Genomic DNA, 14,072 nt, shown 5'->3' on the forward strand with positions numbered 1-14,072 from the left:
TTTCTCAGACTCTTCCTGACTTTTCTTTCATTCTCCTGGGTGGTTACCAACAGCCAGTGCATGCCGGAGTATGTGGTGTGATGTGTGTGCGGGGAAAAAAAAAATGAAAGATCCTTACACTCATACAAAGCACATATGGCGCATACTGCTACACTGTACAGCTGTGGCTTAGGTAATTACACGTACAACACGCAACAGTCAACAGCACACATACTACATGTACATGTACTGCATGCAGTGTGACTTTTTCATATACATGTATTTCACAAGTGGGAAATGTGAACAACACAGCCAAAATTGAGGTGGATGCACAATAGAGTGCTCTTCGTTTAAAAAAAAGTATCAAAAAAGATGACTTGGCCCAGTGCAAACAAGTTGAACGACTTTCAGTTGTCATGAGATACACTGCATTCTTTTTGTGCACAGACTCTAGTGATTCACATGGCATTTTTTAGCTGGCTTTATGGGCTTAAGTAGTGCTAAAAATAATTATTTATTATTGTTCCGGATGACTGTTTAAAGTTCCGCTCATGGATAGAGCACCATGCACCGGTCAACCCCGACATGAGCAAGCCAATGCCAGGGGTGGGGTCATGACATCATACCGGTGGAGTACTACCTTGTAAAGACATACAGACCTGTACATGACTGTATTACTGTATTTACAGTACTAGTAGCCATGGTAGCTGTAGGGTCTGCATTGTCCCAGGTTAGTGTGCGATTGCCCAGACTGTGTAACGTACAATGTACATCTCCATGGCCGGAGAAGAGGTTGAAGCTGGAAGCTTGCTGTGAAATATAATTCAGTGTAACTGAAATAGTACATACCCAAACAAGCTGAGTGTCCCCGTACAGACTCAGTACAGTGGTATAGCTTACCATAACATGCACGCCCGCACGGCCGCGCCCATCGTCGGAACATTACGTGACGTAACATCTACATGTACATGACATCCCCGATCATTGTACATGTACAATGCTTTTTGTGTCGAGTGTTCCACAAAATTTCAACTCAAACTTCTAGAAAACCCAACCGCGCAACAGTGGACAGACCTACATGTACTTAGGCAAGCAGCAGCAAGTTAGTAATCCAGTCGAATGAAATAGAAAGGAATTCGGGTGGACACACCCATTCCCATAGCGCTGCACATCCGAGCCAGTTCCGTTATTTTAACAACGTGAAAAGAACGGGACTGGTTCGGATGTGCAGCACTATGGGAATGGGTGTGTCCACCCGAATTCCTTTCACAGATGAAGCTGCAGGAAGCCTCAGCCTTTCTTCAGAATGAAATAGACATTGGGAAAGTAAAACTGTAATACCACTCATGCAGTATAACATTTTAAAGTTAATTAACCGGTACCCGGGCTTCTGCCACTGCTGATGCAGCAGAGGTATCACCCACAGCCAAGGCACGAGAATGCCGGCCACCACTAGCCTTTGGCGGGTAATGCCGGCAGAAAAGTGGGCAGAATTTTGTACTTTTTTCTGGTATGTTTCGTGCATGTTTGGTATGTGCCATGGATAAAGAAAACTGAAAAGGAGCATAATTCAGGAAGGTGTGGGCCAATTGCACTGCGTTTCGACCAGAAACTGCCAACTGTTCGATCATTATCTGCCAAGGGCTAGGGCCCACTGCACAACCCGCAATACGTGTTGTTTTACAGATACATGTACAAATGAAGAATTCCTTTGGAGTTGAGAGACTTCTAACCGCGGTTAAAAGCACAAATTTCAAACCTTCTACCATAAGCATTGGGATTAGGGAGTAGTATTTTGCTACTACTAGTACCACCTGATTAGGAGACAGGAAATTTCACTAACCAATCTGCGTGCGTGCGTGCGTGTACTGCGCAGACCTGTATAAAAGGAGATAGAGTAAAATTAATATTGAAAAACTGGCCTATTGAAGTATTTGCCAAGTTTGGTGCTGCTATTATCACCATAGCCTCAGGCATAGGTCATCGGCATGTTGAGGAATAGTAACAGGATATCTGATGTGCCTGTAGTGAACCCTGATTATACCGGGCGAGAACCACACCGGAAGCTTTTCCGAAGTCAACTCCGTTGAGGGATGACCGTCCTGGCAGGTCAGAAATCCGGTCAGCAGCCAAAGTCTGCTGGAGGATATCCTCTCCATTCCGACAGGTGATCAATCACGACACCGTGCCACTGACACTGATTTCATTGGTCTAAATACACAGTGACACCACAGCAACACACCGGCATGAACACATCCCTGTATGAATCAATACACCTGAGCTCTGAGGAGACATAATGCATCGGCTCACTAGGCACGGCGTACAATGTCTAGGCTTGCAGGGGAAACCTTGCATGCATCGAACTCTCTACTGTACATGTTAATGTACTGTACTACAACCACGAAAAAGCGTGATGGCTCGATTGTATTTCGTCTCAGGTGAAACATGTACCGGTAGTCGAGTCATGTACATGTACATCATTCTACATGTCCACAGATTGAGATGTAGCAAATGTACAGTCATGTATATGTACATGTACGAGTATATTATATTAATTTTTTTGAGGCACCATAGTTTAATAATAATAGTGCGTGGATGTTACCACGTCTACTCAACAAACTTATGGCTATGACCATTCTGCTGCCTGTTCTGCCATCACGCCCTACCCTAACACAAGCACAGTACCGGTAATTTTACATTGTATACCAGAAGTACACGACAAACGCTTTCGACACGTCATTTGAATAGGTGAGTGTTTCCTGTAATACACATGTACCTCACCTATTCAAATTCACTGCACAGGTCATGGTCATTCTCAGCTACCGTGACCTCTGAGGCCATTGTCAGAATTAAAGTTGGCAAGATTCGAATAATATTATCAAAATTGATATGCAATAGGTTTGGGCCTAAAGAAATCGGTGCAAAGAACTGCTAAGCGCAATATTGTGTGTAGGAATATTCAAGTTACATGCAAGTCGACAAAAAGCCAGCATACGTGTGTGTGTAAAAGGGGAAGGTTGGCATTCTCTCATCGATCAAATGTCTGTTGAGAAGAAGGAGCACAGTTGTGTAACCTAAGGGGAGGCGGGGGGGGGGGGGGGGGGGGGCGTGTATGGCAAATGACCCAGTACATGTGGATAGAGCGAATAATAAGGTTGTGCTTGCTTTGTGGGTAGTGCTTCACAAATCCATAGGAACGAGGTATTCCGATGGTAGACGGTTCCGTAGCGATGTGATGTTGTGATCGCCTAGGGAGTTGCTGTGATCCTCTTCTGGCAGGGCCGGTGGAAGGGCAGTGGTGGTTGGAGTGATTTCTCCGGATGTATCTTGAAACGATTTCCCCAGCGCTGGAAACTTCAGGTTCGAATAGGGCGCTTCTGCGAAGCGAGTATCGCTTTGGTTCATTGTGCTAGTAGCGGCAGACTCACCTTTAGTGTGTAGTGTATCAGAAGCACAGTCCGACTCATGGACCATACCTGGGATCGGACCAAACATACTGGCCACTACCGTACTAGGATCTGAGGGACTGGTATCAACTTCTAACTCGGCATAGTCGTTCACCATGTCCTCAATGCCAGCGTCTGTGGGGGGAGTCGTGATATACTCGTACGCATGCATACTGGGCTGTGTAGACGTGATTTTCGTCTCCACTGTGCGGTCTTCTCCGGGTTGTGGTGTTTCTATTGGCGCTGCTGGTCCACACACTGCATACACGCGAATGACGCCGTCATCATGCGCCTGCTCGTATCGCAGGGCGTTATCCGCTAATAAGTCACGTGACAGTACTTTACCGGGGTCTACACCTGTTGCGTGATGGTGGTCTCGTGCGGGCGTCTCCGACCTGCAATGGTTGGTGCTCAATTCCGTGCTGCCATCGATATGGATCAGTGTCCTTTCAGGAGACTGCCTTCGCTTGCGGTGCACTAGACATACAACCACAAGCAGTAGGATTATGACCACTCCAGAGAGCGCAAGAATGATGTTCAAATTGGAATTACCTGAAACAATGGCTGGTCTAGATGCCGTTGTCGATACGGACGTGGAAACTACAGGATATGGGCGAGACGATGATGTCTTCGTGGTTGCTACTGTAGATATTGGGCCGGATAGGAAGTCAGAAGACTGAGGTGGAGTAGCAGTAGTGGCAGTGCTCGTGGCTGCTATTGTACGTATTGGGCCGGATAAGAAGTTAGAAGACCGAGGTGGAGCAGCAGTAGTGGCAGTGCTCGTGGCTGCTATTGTATATATTGGGCCGGATAAGAAGTTAGAAGACCGAGGTGGAGCAGCAGTAGTGGCAGTGCTCGTGGCTGCTATTGTACGTGTTGGGTCGGGTAGGAAGGTAGAAGATTGAGGTGGAGTAGCAGTAGTGGTAGGACTCTTGGCTGTATCAGCTATCTGACTGGTTTGTTCAGATTGAATATCCTTTTGTGTCGGATTTGCGGTAGATGTACGCACAGTTGTTACCATTGAAGGTAGGGGTTGAACCGTGCTGCCATCCACAGTTGGGGTGTGTTCACCAGTAGTCGAGGCTGAGAGACAGGAACAGAAGTTATGATCAACCGGTCAGTATCATTACATACATGTACATGTATGAATGCCTCGGTAGTGTCCTCAACAGCGATTATGCCCTATAGATGTATCACCAGTACTAGTACATGACTGTATTATACAATCATGTACTAGTATCACCAGTACATGACTGTATTATACAGTCAGGTATTATGTATACTATGTGTCCTGAGACCCAGTATCATACACAATACATGTACTGGTAAATGAAATCCGATCACTTGAGTCCAAGACAATGCACATACTAGTACTAGCACTAGTATACCCATTACGGTGGAAACCGGATATACAATGTACATGTTTATACCGCCATGCGTTAGATAGACAATTCTTGTCTGCTAGGTGCCTCTTAATATCAAAACACTCATTCAAATACTGTGTTCATAAGCAAATGCATTCCATCATACAGTGGTGGGCCTTTCAGTTTCCTGGGCACATCTAGCGGGTACAAGGTAGATCGTAACAAAAATCTCCTATTGTAATTCCCATTGAGTCAGTTGGGTTAAGTAGATTGGCGAGGATAGACACGCACCTGTATAGTGTACGGATATGTAAGGTTCTTCCCCGACGAGCTGAATTCCACAATGCCCTCCAAACATCGATTTGCTCACTGTGACCTTCAAGCGCAGCCAATGATGAGCAATGATTGTCAATCTCAGTTCATTGGTGATTAGGGGAACCATTCGTGATGCCACCTTCACTCACTATAGTAACAGGCGAGACATCTAACCATGTCACGCCATTTTCTGATTCCTGTTTGGAAACCTGGACGGAGGAGCACTGGGGCGAGGAAATATCTGTCTGGTATACGATGCGAGTGATATTGATGAAGCAGCCACCTGGAAAATTAAATATGACTGCATAGGATTTTCTGCTGTCGATGAAAGTAGTTTCTGTTGGAACATTGTGCCCTGTGCGCGTGATGTAGGCACTTGGTTTAGTTTCTGGTACCTTTTCTGTGTCTCGATCCGAAGGCTGGCATGGAAACGACGTCTCTGTTGATTCTGATCTTGTACACTTGATGTATAGCATGACAGCATTGAGTAAGAGGAACCATCCCGATCCACATGACCGAGACTCTGCAGGATAGGTCAGAACACAACCGAATACCTCGTATTGATCGTCCGCTCAAAGCCCTACACAATTGACACCATATTGGTACTTACCCCGCATAATCTTCTCTGATCGTTGTGCGATCTGCTGAAGTGTTGCTTACTTGAAACGCAGTGGCTTCCACACAGCAAAGAGTGATTATTGTTGATAGGAAAGAGAGCTTGACAAGTTAGTTAGAATGAATGTAAGTACTGCTGTCCGGAGATTGAATAGAACTATTGGAAAGTTCCTCTTGTAGTAATTCTTTCTGCGTCGAGGCAAGGACTTTGCAGAAGGCGATCCGAGCTGTTCCTCATCTAGACCATCTCTGGTTTTCAACATTGCGCGGCAGCTTTAGCACTAGAGTGCCTTGAACAGAACTTAGCACATGCCAAACCGGGGTGAAGGGGTGAATGGTGATATATCTTGTTTTCCGTGGAGGAGGATACCGTACTGGCCGGCACGTACTAGGTGCACGAAGTTCAACAAGGACGCGACACGACTTGGTGTCGTTCACAAACTGCGACAAACACAACACTACGAACAGGACACGTGGTGACTCTGAGACTCTTCCTGTACAATGATTATGTACACGTTTAACAGTTATACATATACATGTATACATGTATATGTATACATGTATACATGTACATGTATACATGTACATGTACATGTACTCTGTGCTGTGCTGCGCTGATGAGTTCAAAAAGAACGAAACAGCATGCTGTCCGCAGATTGAGCATATACATGTACATGTACATTGTAGGCACGCTATGACCATTCCAAAGTTATGCATGCTATCCCTTTAAATAATACTAGTATGTTAACCAAATACTTGGCAATCATATCGTGCAATAACCTGTCGCGAAAGAGACACTAACACTCTCCGGCTTGACAGCACAGCGTTCAATATACATGTACACGTAGGCGACTGTTGGATTTGCGCATCCAGTGTGTAAGATTGACTTGCTGATACACATGGTCACAGCTGGCTGCTGGGAGAAAATGGCACATGTATTAGCAGTTCGTTTTCCAATAAGCTTGGAGGAGTGGCGCTCCTCGCCTCCCCTCGTCACCGGTGCCTCCTCAAACACCCATTAAGAATTCTTAGATAGGTTTCCAGGGGTGGAAAGTATCTTCCCGCAAACTGGGACTAAAGCTGATGACCTCATGTTTGGATTACCAATGCTCCCAAAGTCCCACTGCAGAAGGCGATCCGATCCCACTGCTATGCCAAGAATACAATCATGATTTGATTTGCAACTACAGTCTGTATAGTTATATATACGTGTACTACTAGCAACTGTCTTGTATCTGATGGAAACTGACATTAATTGTAACAAGAAAATTACGAAACATCCATTCAGTACCAGCAGTACCAGCAGTTACTACATATAAGTATCACAGTTGTCTCTCCCTCTTCAACACGAAATTTTGAAAATAATTACACGCAGTCATTGTTTATACTTCAGTAGTCCGTGAAGTGACTGAATTTAGAGACAATGATGGAATGGTAGTCACACTGCCTCACGGTCAGCATGATGAGGCGAAATCCTGCGCGCTCACAAGCACATGGATAACCAGTCTTGCATGTCTGCATACCAAAGTGCGGTGTTATCACACCAGGAATAGGCAGTAGCGTAACTACCACCATATTGCTATAGTACATTTGTGTGACCCGGGCCAGAGCACGTACAGTTAAATGTGAGAACAAGCCTTCATCCAACAGCACAATCATACTCACGTCTCCACCAAGCAGACTTATGGCTATGCTTTAAAAGTAGAAAAAAGGGAAAATGGCAATCGCCAGATGAAGGAGTGGGGAGAAGTGAAACCATACACACACATCAGTCCTGTGTTATGCACACCACACAATGCCGTAGATTGTGAGGCAGGCTACTGTTTCAGCCCATGAGGTTTCATGTATTTGTACCGTTATTACGTGTTCATCATGTTTTAACGTTAGTTTGTACACCACTGAACTCTTGATCTTGCACGTGACTCAGTTCTTGACGCGGTGTCTGAGAAAGTTAGCACTGTCTACGAGAACCGTACATGCATGGTCTTTCTTTGCGTGTTTGTGGAGGGGGGGGGGGGGGGAGATCTGAGAGTGTCATCACGTGTCTACTAATATTCTGGAGGTATTCTGGAGACATACAAGTACATGTACATGTGTCTACATGTACACTTTCTTTGTAGCTGAATGACTGTACATTGTACAATAATGATCATTCTGTGTACATCTACATTGTATTTGATTGTGTCTGGCGGCTGAGCTACTGAACGAGGGCATGACCTTAAGAGGAAGCGATCAGTTGATGACCAGACGACTCTCCACTTTCCTCCCCTGGCCTGGTGAAAATGTATACTTGCACCGAACAACGCAGGCGAAATGTTGTGTAGCTTTTGTGAAGCATTTCAGTGATCATCACACAACTACATGTACATGTATATTGATAGACTTTCAAATAAGGCGATTAACTACATGTACGCTGGATGACCACTAACACCAGTACAGCAGATATCTTTTCCAATTGCCAGAATATCGTTAACCTACTGTATGCGAGTAGTGTTTCGCATTTTCAGGCTACCGTTCATGAAAAAATAAATCGCCATCTTGGATAGTATTCGCTGTAAAGGTACATGCCATTGTACATGAACTACGTCATTATCTGACCTAGCAATCATCCAGGCTTGGGATTCCCTCGACAGGCATCAACTAATGTTGGTGTTTTCCTTTTTAGGACCAATCATGAATCACAGTTAAAAAATTAATGAAATGAAGGCCAGTTTAAACCTACAGTACAACAAGTAACGTTTAACCAAGTAAGAGATACACAATCAAAGTAGTAGCAGTGGTGAGGAACGTGAAAGTACTAATATCAAAATATGTAAGGGATGAAGTGGAAAAGTATGAGAAGCAATCCTGGCACAGAAAGATTAAACGCTCGCAAATCACTGTTATGCAATTTTGAATTGATTCCATCATACACATTATTATGTGGCCACTGGTATTTGCTTCGTACTCGTGCCCATGTGGAATTTGAAACATAATTTTAACATAGCACAAGGTCACTGAGGGGTCTTGTACAGCGTGGAAATGTGAAAACACGAAAACACTCAAGTCATTCAGCAAACAACATGCAGACTTACATTGTGTACATGTATTATGTACAGTATACATGCAATTTTCAAATTTGGACCTCACGGAGAATTTCAAAGTGTTAGGAAATTTGAGTATACATGCATGTACGGATATGTGTTAGTCTGGTTACGGTGTTGGTACCCCGATGTGAACCTTTGCTTCGGATGCGGCTGCAGTATTGGAAATTAGCAATCAGAAGGCTCAAGATAGTCTGATGGCGTCATTACTCTCCGTGAAGATGGATGGTGACTGACAGGCTGGGAATGTGGCACAGAGTAGGTGTCGTTTGGCAGTGAAGGTGGTGCTGGACCTGGAGTATCATGTACACGAGGGCACGTAGCCGATAGTACACGAGAAGAACTCTCTATGTAAGTATATTGGCTTGGAAGGTTTGCGGAATTCACCACGCTGCGTTGGATTTCAGGCTGAGTATATCGTTCCGCATCTGGATCTTCACCCACGCGGCTTGTCGCTGCACTAAAAATCGATGCGTCTGTAATATCCGGCGGAATACGGTGCCCGGAGCGTACTATTGGTAAGTTGGAAGGGGCTGTAGCTTCGCTATACATTTGCTCTGCACTATGCCCGTCTCTTTCAGGAACAGTAGCATACTCGCGTGGTGCACCAACCACAGCCACAGTATATTCATTAGTGACTCGATTGGAAGGCTGGTGGGATAACTGCATCTCCTCATGGTCAGCACGAAATGTTGCACTCACCACCACCTGTCCTTCCGATGTTGTTGGGCGTGCGGCGATTTCATTTCTGTGGAAGAATTTGGCTATCTGTTGTCGTTTACAGAATGCCACTGCAAGCAGCAGAGTCATGAGCATAAGGCCAATGACTAATAACGTCACTAGTATAGTAACAGAGCTGCTAGATGTGGTTGAGCCTGGCATCATTGTGTCCGACTGTGTTGTAGCCGGTATGGCGATAGGCGATGTGACATTGAGTGGCGCGCTAGACGTTATAAGATGTGTGGTGCGATTACTGGCGTATTCCGTGGGTGGCAATGACGGGTGTGATGTGAATTTCTCATGGGCCTCAGAGCTGGTGGTAGCAGGTGTAGTATCTGTACGTTCCGATGTAGTTGTAGGAGATGCTGTTGGCCCTGGACTGGGAGCTAAATTACACAGCAAACCAACCGTCAGACCCAGCTATACATTAGTGTCAATGTCAAGAGCATTTGAGAAGTAACTTTGAGGCATATTGCAGCTCCATCCTTAGAGAAAGGTTGGGTGGATACACCTATTCCCAACGCCCTGAAAACCGAACCAGTTCCTTTGCGTACAACGTTTCGGCAATATTGCCATCGTTAGGTACGAATGAACAATGATGCCATTCAGGCCAAAAAGAGGAGTTTTGTGCAAAAGTCCTATCGCCAAAACAGCATAATCTCGTGCAATCAGAATAATAGAATATAGCAAGTAGTGTTTGGTGGTAGGATTTTGTCCTCACGATATGTTTTGTTGTTGCCGTTAAATGTCTCACCTACACCTCTGCCACTTTAAAAGATTGACTGGCCGGTATGTTTCCTAGCGCAGCAAATTTTTGCTTTTTTTTTACCTTGACCTGAGGACAGTCCAGCCTCACTTTCGCCCTGCATAGTGCTTCCTCACGACACGGTTTCCACTCTTCGCCTTTCCTGGCCTCTGATAGGTGTAATTCTCTTCCGTGGCAGCCCGTTTTCTTGATTCAACTTTCTTCACGCATTTTCCTAGGGTAGCCTGTATATAAAACCTTATACCATGTGGGGTAAGGAAATAATACAACTTTTAAAAGTCGTGAAATGATGTAGAATTGCCAGTCAACCTACCCAAGCCAAGGCCTAACAGTTGCATACTCGATATGCTAGGAGGGTACATGTACATGTATGTCCGGTAGAGATCACATTCTTCACCATTTCCCTTGGTCCACAATAGAATGTTGCATGAAAATGTCTGAAAGGCATAGTAACTCAACGTTTCTTGGGGCATGTACATGTACCTTGGCCCAAAGTCATCAATCCGATACAGGGGAGGGGGTATTTTATTTTATTTATTTTTTACTATGTTCACATACCCAACTCGTAAATAATAATGAAAGACAATTGTACTGAGACAAGGATAAACGTGCCAACTACTGAGAAGGGGCTGCACCGAGATGCAGCAGTGATGTGTATTGCTTCAGACATTCTCCAGGCGAGCCTGAATAACATTGGACATGCAGAATGCAGTGCGCACGGGCAAAACCTTTTACCATTAACCCTGCAAGAAGCCATGAATTAAACCACATGGCGTATCAGCTTCAGACACGAGATAGGCCCAGGTCTAAAGTACATGGATAACTACTTACCTACACATATGGTTCTATTACTAGTATCCTGAGCTATGTATCCCTCGACGCAATTACACGAGTATGACCCCATACTGTCCACGCATCTTCTAGGACCTTGCGCAGAGTACGCAACACAGTGGTGAGGTGTAAGAGAGCATTCATCAATATCCTGGCATTGAAATCGGTGTCCCTTCTTGACAATCTCATAACCTTGCCGGCAAATACACTGATAGGCTCCAGGAGTGTTCACACAGTTGGGCTCATTATCCCTGCGGATATATCCATAGCAAGGCGTAGAAGACCAAGCGCATTCATTGATGTCGTTGCAAATATAGCTATATCCATGTCGATATCCATGCGGGCAAGTCCTCGTACAGCTGAAGGATCCCCACGTGTTTGTACAATATAAAGGGTTGTAATATCCATAGCAGGGATGATTCGATGCTGAACATTCATCGTGATCTAAAAGGAATATTGAAAAATGCTGGGCAGTCATTGATTAAATTGTTCACAATAGTTGATCATGCACGACACATGGAACGCAACGCTTCCGATTCATTTGAAGTTATATGTACTTGAAGTAGAATGAAGTTGAAGACACCACTGCAGCTGTACTTACGGTTGATAAATATGGTGGTAAAGACACACCTGGCAATATGGCGGTAAACACACGCCTGCCCACACACGCTTTCTAAGCTGCAAAATTCTGGCACAGAGCTCTCCTATGCCAGAACTTTGCAGCTCAGAGAGCGTGTGTGGGCAGGTGTGTCTTTACCACAATATGTATCAACCATAAGTACAGCTGCAGTGGTGGCTTTAACTTCATTCTACTTCTACTTCTACTTTACCACAATATTTATCAACCATAAGTACTTCAAGTACCGGTACATGTATAATCACTGGTGTCAGGACCACAGGTGATTATCATACAGCTAATCGCATTGGTATTTTATCATATTATGCGAGTGGATATCTAGCTAACATCTACAATTCTGGTTTACGAATCTTTGAGAATGAACTCGAATTGAGAGCCAAGGAAATATTAATTGAAAACATGGAAAACATCAGCCCACAAGTTATGCATTAGAGTCCACCGACTACACCAGATATTGAACTGTTATGCGTAGACAATCTAGCACCAAACTGACATAGAGTACTAAGATATTCCACATTGGGCAACATCTGCTATAGGTGGTTGACTGTAAGGCACAACTTGTGCACCACTGGTTTCTACAGGAGCGCGACTATAATTATTATTATAATTATTATGCGAAACCCCAGGAAAGGAAATCATAGGATTCCGAGCAGGACAGTGCTACTCCACTAATATCTGCAATCCGACATACGAATCTATGAGAATGAGACTGCATTTTATACGAAACCCCAAGAATGGAATGAAAAAGGATTTCGAGCAATGCTACTCCACAGATATGCGTTCTGAAAAACCGGAAAATTGGGTGTTTGGATGGGACCACCAAGAGCAATATTTTCAAAGTTACTAGCAGTATTGTAGAGGCCGTTTTAGAAATAAAAGTTTCTAAGTATATCTCAATGATGAGTAAAATACTTTCTCTTTATTTCGCTTTCGGATTTTCAAGTAGTTCGATATGACCGCCCTACTTCGTGCAAATGATACAGAGGAGACTTATCGAAGTAAATACATTTAGCAGCAGGAATAGACATGACTGCACATCTACATAATGTACGAAAATGACTCAGTCAAATTGCTGTACACTGTACTGAACATCTTTCAAGGTGTTCAGTAAAACAAATTCCAGAAAAGCAACGACTAACTGTGGTCTACTGCGCCCGCCTAAATGAGGAGATTTCCTCCCTAACGAAGGAGAAAAATAACATACCTTCTTGGACGTGCAAGGCGATGAACGGTTCACGTGCTTCATTGAGTTGAAACGTACACTGGCTGAGAGGACGTGTCATCTCACTCTCAACTGTGAATTTGATTTTCAACCCATGTGATGATTGCACGTAGAAATGGAGATAGTGAAAATCAATACGAACATGATCCGTGAACCAAACTGGCCTTGTGTTTGACCAACCATTGTGGTCAAACTCCTTAATGGAAATTGAGACGCGACATTTTCCGCGTGCCACAAATGATACACCTATTGCTTTAATAGTGCAGCTCCCGTTAAACTGGAAATTTGTGCTATAAACACGATTGTAGTTGAGGTAGCGAGTTGATAGCGTACCCGGTATATTTGATTTGTACCACTTGAATGTATTAAATCCGCCGTTCTTGCCTTCGTCAATATATAGGTGATCAGATTCTGGACGGCATCTCGGGATTAAACACCAAACCTTGGTTGTAATAGCAACCACTGTTATCAATAGAACGATCCAATTGTACTTGGTCTGGAAAAAGACTGAAATGCAGAAGAGAGCAAGGGCAACTCGAACCAAATTGTTCATCTACCGCTAGCTATAATTGTGTACATTGCTAGCTGTATACGTATGCAATCAACACATAGTGCTCGTAAACTTTACCGAGGCTGAACCACAACAATAGAAATCCATGTGTATTGTGTTAATTCTGGGTAAACCACTCCCCATGGAATGACGTTAAGAAAGTAAGTGGCGTAGACGAGTCTAGTTTGGGGCTGGATGAAAACAAAAATGATTTTTTTTACCTCGAATATATTCATTGTCAATGTAGCAGTGACAAAAACTAGCATATTTACCTGAACTGGACACCATTATTACACGATGGTGTGAATATCAGGACCGAGAAGAAGTTCCAATCCTGGTCAAGCCAACACGGGGCAGATTGGCTACGAGGTGAGGAGGCAATCCTTCCTCGATGTGATCAAAACAATCTTAGACTGACCTTTTCCTAGACCGAAGCCAACCTGAAGAACATCTTCATCAAAATAGCACTGACCAGTGTGAAGCCTCTCCACTGAGTATCTTTCCAATGTTACGTTGTGCACGAAATGATATGAGTCGGGCATAA

The 14,072-nt window shown here is 44.2% G+C and overlaps 2 protein-coding genes across 2 annotated transcripts; both read right to left on the reverse strand.

The window, feature by feature from the left end:
• Nucleotides 1-2,799: 2,799 nt before the first annotated feature.
• LOC135812512 (uncharacterized) lies at nt 2,800-5,878 on the reverse strand. The gene is made up of 3 exons (XM_065325844.1): nt 5,715-5,878; nt 5,081-5,627; nt 2,800-4,508 (listed from the first exon to the last, which is right to left on the reverse strand). The coding sequence occupies exons 2-3, from the start codon at nt 5,229-5,231 to the stop codon at nt 3,160-3,162; spliced, it is 1,500 nt and encodes a 499-aa protein (XP_065181916.1). The 5' UTR covers nt 5,232-5,627; nt 5,715-5,878; the 3' UTR covers nt 2,800-3,159.
• A 3,659-nt stretch (nt 5,879-9,537) lies between these two features.
• LOC135811599 (protein kinase C-binding protein NELL2-like) lies at nt 9,538-14,072 on the reverse strand. Its single transcript, XM_065324834.1, has 3 exons — nt 13,801-14,072; nt 12,961-13,485; nt 9,538-11,563 (listed from the first exon to the last, which is right to left on the reverse strand). The coding sequence occupies exons 1-3, from the start codon at nt 13,814-13,816 to the stop codon at nt 11,112-11,114; spliced, it is 993 nt and encodes a 330-aa protein (XP_065180906.1). The 5' UTR covers nt 13,817-14,072; the 3' UTR covers nt 9,538-11,111.

This window comes from Sycon ciliatum, chromosome 3, assembly GCF_964019385.1.
Source record: "Sycon ciliatum chromosome 3, ocSycCili1.1, whole genome shotgun sequence".
Lineage (NCBI taxonomy): Eukaryota > Metazoa > Porifera > Calcarea > Leucosolenida > Sycettidae > Sycon > Sycon ciliatum.

Bases quoted from the DNA above. Each gene is read 5' to 3' on its own strand.
- LOC135812512 (XM_065325844.1), bottom strand. From the start codon at position 5,231: ATGGTTCCCCTAATCACCAATGAACTGAGATTGACAATCATTGCTCAT. The intron at 4,509-5,080 runs GTGCGTGTCTAT...CCTGTCTCTCAG, and splicing joins CATATCCGTACACTATACAG to CCTCGACTACTGGTGAACAC.
- LOC135811599 (XM_065324834.1), bottom strand. The intron at 11,564-12,960 runs GTATGTTATTTT...TATTCCTTTTAG, and splicing joins CGCCTTGCACGTCCAAGAAG to ATCACGATGAATGTTCAGCA.